Below are 6,879 nucleotides of genomic sequence, written 5' to 3'. Positions count from 1 at the left end.
ACCGGCTGAAGATCTTGGTCCCGCGCTTGCTCACCGCCATTGCGGTGTACTCTAGTTTACCTTACTCTAGGGGGCGACCACTTCACGGTTGTAATAATGTGAGATGATAAACACTTGTGTAACAACTCGATCGGCTCTAAGTGATGCGATGATGAACATTTGTGATTGTATCATGTCTTTTTTGCATATACTATGTCAACTTTACGCACTGCTGTTTGCAGCTTCTATGTGTATTCCTGTATAAAGTCTGATATATGCATTTATTTGTATAGATCCGCAAAGAATTTCGAAAAATCCCAAAAAATGATTCCCTGGGGCATATTGTAGCACGTGGCACAAAATCTGGTCCATAATTGTATGGCGCATTTATGAGTTACAGAATCTAGTACCTTCTGTGGCGTATATAAGGCAATATGTGCCACAGAAGTTTGGGAATTATGTGACGCATACCAATATGCACTATAGATTTTTTTCTCTCGTGACTTGTATGATGCATGGGATATGCGCCACAGAAATAAAAATATATATGCCACATGTCAGGGTTTTCCTAGTAGTGACTGTAGCACTCGTGTCGTCCTGAGTATAAGACATAGCCTCATCTTTTTCTTCATCCGGCTTGGTGTGATACTACCATTACTATGATGCCATAACAACGTTGCAGGTGATGAGATGACGGTATGGGATCCATATATGGATCGAGGATTGAAGCCTCTAGCTTCCCTGATGGAATGCACGATGAGCCGGTAGTCGCTCGCCCCCGCTGCAGCGATGATGGGCTGCATTGTTTGGTGGCTGTTAACGTGTCCTAGTGAGTATATATATGCTTCAATGTCCATGTATCGTGTCGGAGAATGGGAACGACATGGACGAAACGCAGTCACGCATGGGCACGCACTACTTACACGAAACCGGATGGTTCCGTGACGTGACGTGCATGCACCTGCACCGGTCCGTCCACCCATCCATATTATGGTACGTACCGTAGGTAGGAGGAGGCAGGGCAGGTCCGGTATACACTGCAACGGCAGGTTAATGGCTTATAAATAGCGCCCGTCCCGTCCCTGCATCCACCTCTCCCTCCGGCCACCACCCAACCCGGCCCCGGCCCCCAAATCTCTGCCTCTGCCCCCGGCTTCCCCGGAGACAGATCCAGCCATGGGCGCCGCGGCCAGGAGGGCGCCCGAGCAGGAGCAGACCTGCAAGGCCACCGAGGACTTCGACGCCGCCAAGCCGCCGCCCTTCCGCATCGGGGACGTGCGCGCCGCCGTGCCCGCCCACTGCTGGCGCAAGAGCCCGCTCCGCTCCCTCTCCTACGTCGCGCGAGACCTCGCCGCCGTCGCCGCGCTCGCGCTCCTCGCATGGGGCCTCGACACCTGGCTCCTCTGGCCGCTATACTGGGCGGCGCAGGGAACCCTCTTCTGGGCACTCTTCGTCCTCGGACACGACTGGTACATATCACCCTGCCTTCTTTCCTCCCTTCCTCCGCCCGCCCGCCCGCCGCAATTCAACCAGCCAGATCGCATCGCCGCCGCCGTCCTTCCTTCCTTCCTTCTGCATTTACATCGAGTCGAGATATATGGAAAGTAATAATTGCTCTCGTCGTCAATGTAGTGGTCACGGGAGCTTCTCGGACAGCGGGGCGCTCAACAGCGTCGTCGGCCACCTGCTGCACACCTTCATCCTCGTCCCATACAACGGATGGTCAGTATCCTTTCGATTTCTTTTCTCATATTTCTTGCATAGTATAATACACACAGTTTAGAGAGAGAGCCCAAACTTCTGAATCTGGATGAAAATTAGGAACAGAAATACTACACTGAAATTACAAGTTATTTTTTCATTAAAAGGTGCTAAATTTCGGAACCAGGATAGCAGTGCATGGCCATGCCACCGCCCATCTTTTGCCATTTTCCTATTCTGACCAAACCGACGCAATCGACAAGATGCGAAACATGCTTTTTCTTTCCTATTAGAAAAATAAAAAATTCAGGAAAATATCTCCCGACAACACTGCGACTTGTTTACCCCCTAGTGCACAGTCTCCAACATCGTCAACATTGAAAATTGCACACACATCGAGATCAAAATGATGCGCACAAGTCATGCGGCCTCCATGCCATGCAGCCTTCTCAATTTTCTTTTGCAAGCTCCTGCCTTTTCTTTTGCACCACTTAATATATTGTTGTAATTATTGATTGAACTTGTGATGTACTACTCCGTAGTTACAATTGACTGATGGGTCATGTACGTTGTAATTCAGGAGGATCAGCCACAGGACACACCATCAGAACCATGGCCACATCGACAAGGACGAGTCATGGCACCCGGTTAGTGATATTTACCATCATACACTACTATTTTTGTTTGTTTAAAAAAAGCATCATACACTACTAGCTTTGCTCTAGTTCAGATTAACAGCAGCTCAATCATTTGACAGACATTTGTGGCAAAAATTGATGAATTATTGATAGGTAAAACTGTAGAGTTTGCCAGATTTGAGGTGAAATGGCAAGAGAAAAAAGGACAAACAAACATTGCTTTCAGCTCAGCCTGAGATCCAGAAGCACATGCAGTGCGGCAGGAAAAGGAGATACTATATGATTAGGGTGCCAAACTACACCTAAAGATCCATCCAACAAAGCTAGCTACCAATGTGGTCCGTCCTTTTGCTAGATAATAATGCCAAACACAAGCTGCAACAGCAGCAGCTGGTTGCCTAAGCAGATCTATTCATGTCTGTCACGTGATCAGATCTGCATGCTGCTCCTGCCTCCTCCTAATAAGTTGATCACCAGAGATCAACAAAGATGCGCATCGAATCTTACCTTGGATTAGCTTAGTAGTCACCTACCAAACAAGTGGATTTTATAATGCAAATTCCCTTTTGTGTCAATTACATGGATGTCATCATCATTAGGCTGGTATTTGCCCTACTTGCTGTAGTTGCTGTGATGGCAATAGAACCCTTGAGATCAAATATACACTGGATGGCTGGAATGAATTGTAATTTCAAAAACATCGATTAATAAAATCCTTAACCATGCTTAATTACTTACTGCTGATGTACCCTTGTGGATGCAGATCACCGAGAATGTGTACAAGGAGCTGGAGCCAAGCACCAAGAAGCTACGCTTCTCACTACCATATCCGCTCCTGGCTTTCCCTGTCTACCTGGTAAGAATCATTGTGCTCTGCATCCTGAAGCTTAAACTGAAAGCTGCGCTGAATCTAACTCCTCCAATGGTCGAATGTTTGCAGTGGTACAGAAGCCCGGGCAAGAACGGTTCGCACTTCAACCCAAGCAGCGATCTGTTCACCCCCAAGGAGAGGCGTGACGTGATCATCTCGACCACTTGCTGGTTCACGATGATCGCGCTGCTCATCGCCATGGCGTGCGTGTTCGGACCAGTGCCGGTGCTCAAACTGTACGGGGTCCCATACGTTGTAAGCATCCTCGAAGAATCTGCAACTGTTAACTGTTTTGTTAGTAGGGCTTGCTTCTAAGTCGCTCGGACTGAACAACTAACTGAATGTGGCATCATCTGATATCTGTCATTTAAAACAGGTGTTTGTGATGTGGCTTGATTTGGTGACGTACCTTCACCACCATGGTCATCAGGACCTCCCTTGGTATCGCGGCGAGGTACTTGCTATATTACTTCACTTTTTTGTTGAGGAAAATATAATAATCAATCGCAAGTTAATAAATGAATAGCATAATCTTCTACACATAGTTCATGAGTTATGCCCAGGTGCAGCCTATTCATTCTTCAGTTTGTACTTCTTGTCATGGCATATGTAAGAGGCAAAGTTGCAGAAAAATAGGAATACTTCAGCTTCTGAACATCTTAGCTACCAATAGTGTTGGTATCCAAGCCTGTCAAAAAAAAGTTTAGGTATCCAGTGAAAAATAATTAAGCCTGGTTAACTTTTGTAACGATATTCCTTTTTGTCGCTTAAACTTGATTTTTTTCCCGCTGACACAGTTCCCCTCTACCATGGTTTTACTGTTTCACAACTGTTCCATCTTCATTTGTCGACAACTAATCATATGATGCTCTGTAATCGCTCTTGCAGGAATGGAGCTACCTCCGTGGTGGCCTGACAACCGTGGACCGGGACTATGGGTGGATCAACAACATCCACCATGACATTGGCACTCATGTCATCCACCACCTCTTCCCCCAAATACCTCACTACCACTTAGTGGAAGCAGTAAGTGCACTACTACTCTGCTGAACATATGTCCCCTTAACAGTCCACCACCACTATACTGAGTACTGAAACTTCATCACCTTGTTTCTTGAACAAAAAACAGACCAAGGCAGCAAGGCCAGTACTGGGAAGATATTACCGTGAGCCGGAGAAGTCAGGTCCACTGCCGACCCACCTCATCAGCATCCTCCTCAGGAGCTTGAGAGTCGATCACTTTGTCAGTGATGTTGGAGATGTTGTCTTCTACCAAACTGACCCAAGCTTGAGTGGCGAAAACTGGACGAAAAATGGCAAGCACATGTGATGCAAGATTGAAACTGAAGTTACTACTGTCCCTGGAGGAGTGCCTGGTAGATAGAAGTACCATAGCCTGCTGAATAATAAGCAGAAAAAGGGCTTCCTGCTAAAATCAAAGCATGCAGCTCTGCGACAACAGACAGGATGTGTTGATTGGTTGATTGAGATTCAGATCATTCATTATAGTTAGCATTCTCCAACTGTGGTTGTAGCTAGCAATCTTATTTTCAATCATTACAATTTTTGGATGTGGAATTATGTAACACCTTAATTGAACTTCTTAGACCATTGATCAGTCTGGAATTTGTATGTGCCAGGCCTGGTAGAATGGATATTAATTTTGTGAGACAGATTAAGCTAGCTCGGTGCCTTTAGTTCTGAATTGAATTATATACTTGCTATTGACAACATCACAGCGATCAGGGTCATTAAGCCCTCTTACATTCCAATCTAGGAAGTTGATACACGGTTGTAGATTATCCATTTGCTACCTGATGGACATCAGTACTAAACAGCAGCCGCATTGCTGTTGGTCTTGCCAAGACCAGGGAACATAGCTCCCAGGAGCTACAAACAGGCATACACAGAAGCATACAAACTGATGGTTGTAACATAGCTAACTTAGTAACATCTTTGGGGACTAGGCGACTAGGCGCAGCACTAAGCATCAGCATCAGCATCCGCCTCCACCTGAGGCAGGAGGTCAGCACCTCCCTCTCCACCATGGTCAACCAGCGCCTGCTCAACCGCGGAAGCGAAGTCACAGTCCATCCGGAAGAGCGCCCTCAGCGCCGAGATGGCTATATCAGGTAGCGCACCCTTGAACATCTGCACGAACTTCGCAATGGCTGCTTCGGTCACCTCCTCTCCTTCGTCGACTATGCCAAGCCTGTGGCACAGAACCTTTTCTGCCAACTTAGCAATCGGCATACCACCTCTCTTCTTCTTCAGGCGTGGGCTGGACCGGTTCACAGGGAAGCCGGCGAAGCCGGACACTCCAGCAAGAGTCTTCCTTCTAGCCTTCGGTGGGCGCGTAGGAGTGGAAGCAGGCGCCACAAGCAGCGGTGGCACAACAGGGACGAACAGCGGAGTGGCTTGGCTCCCAGGGCTGCGCCCAAGGTCTTCCTCATCAGCAGCAGGCGAGGCTCGAGGCGAGGCTTCCAGGCCGCCATCCGTGAGCAGCAGCATCCTCTCGTCCGGGACGTGCACCGGTGTAGAAGCGTGCCAGGCCGCCGGAGATGAGGCGGAAGCTGCAGGCTTGGGGCTAGCGGTTGCAGTCGCAGGCGATCGGCCAGCCTCGGCCAGAACAGCCGCGGCGCCGGAAGAAACCAGGGCCCCAACCTCTTCAGTTTGCGGGCGCACCTGGGCCATGCAACAGGGGCCTGCGCGACGCAGCCAGGTGAGCGGAGAGGCCCTGCGCGTCTCGACGATGATGCTCGAGTTGGGGCGCGGTGCGGGCGGTAACGAGCGCCCCCTTTCGGAGCTCCTGGCGTCATCCCTGTGCCTCATAGCCACCCTGTCGGGGGAGCGGTTGCGGGCGCGAGCGCCGGAGGCAGGCAGGACAGTGCCATCACTGAGGCGCTGGGTCCTCGCCTTGTCGATGCGTCTTGCATCAGGAGTGTCCAGCTCCATGCCGCGGCGGCGACCATCACGGCCATCACGGTCATCGCGACGGCCATCACGTCCACCATGGCGGCCGTCATCTCTGCGCTGGCCACCTCCACGATGACGATCATCAGATCGCCCGTTGGGCGCGCGCGAGCGGCTACGGAAGAGCCTGTCAGTCCAGGACTGCCGGGAACTGTCCCTTCCCCGCCCACGATCGTCATCGTCGCGCCTTCTGTCTCTGTCTTCATCGCGGCGGTCACCACCATTGTCCCTGAAGCTGCGGCTTGGAGTCTTGGCACGGTCACGCACCTGCTGCTCACCATCGATCACCCCAAGGGTCCAATCGAAGGTGTTGGTGATGACTTGGCGAGGTGGCCGACCATCTCTGTCCGGGGTGTAGTCTTCATGCAGGTCCAGGTGCACAATGGCACGGCGAACCAGGCCCCTGCGCCCCACCGTCGAGGAGGAGGAGGCACCGCCATTCCCCACCTCCGGCTTGGGGACAACAGTAACATACTGCACCTTGGGGATCTTGTTGGGGTCAGCAGACCACGCCCAAAGCTTGAGCGCTGTGGCATCTTCCTTCATCAGCGTTGCAATGTCAAAATAGTGAAACACCGTCTTGGGGCCTACAAGAGACCAAGCTCACTGATGTTGATCAACCTTTGGCTAGTAAGCTGGGAGGATATCGTCTCCGCGGCTATGCCCAGCGCCCGGCCATTGGCACTAGAGGAGGAATCCTTCTCCTCTGGAACGAGG

The 6,879-nt window shown here is 50.4% G+C and overlaps 1 protein-coding gene across 1 annotated transcript; it reads left to right on the top strand.

Moving 5' to 3' along the window:
* Positions 1-1,058: 1,058 nt before the first annotated feature.
* LOC127294720 (fatty acid desaturase DES3) lies at positions 1,059-4,872 on the top strand. The gene is made up of 8 exons (XM_051324595.2): positions 1,059-1,448; positions 1,612-1,701; positions 2,261-2,327; positions 3,082-3,174; positions 3,259-3,444; positions 3,566-3,643; positions 4,078-4,215; positions 4,319-4,872. The coding sequence occupies exons 1-8, from the start codon at positions 1,156-1,158 to the stop codon at positions 4,517-4,519; spliced, it is 1,146 nt and encodes a 381-aa protein (XP_051180555.1). The 5' UTR covers positions 1,059-1,155; the 3' UTR covers positions 4,520-4,872.
* Positions 4,873-6,879: the final 2,007 nt, after the last annotated feature.

Source organism: Lolium perenne, chromosome 4 (genome assembly GCF_019359855.2).
Source record: "Lolium perenne isolate Kyuss_39 chromosome 4, Kyuss_2.0, whole genome shotgun sequence".
Classification (NCBI taxonomy): Eukaryota; Viridiplantae; Streptophyta; class Magnoliopsida; order Poales; family Poaceae; genus Lolium; species Lolium perenne.
Note: the sequence above shows the minus strand (reverse complement) of the source record. Positions and strands in the feature narration are given on the sequence as shown.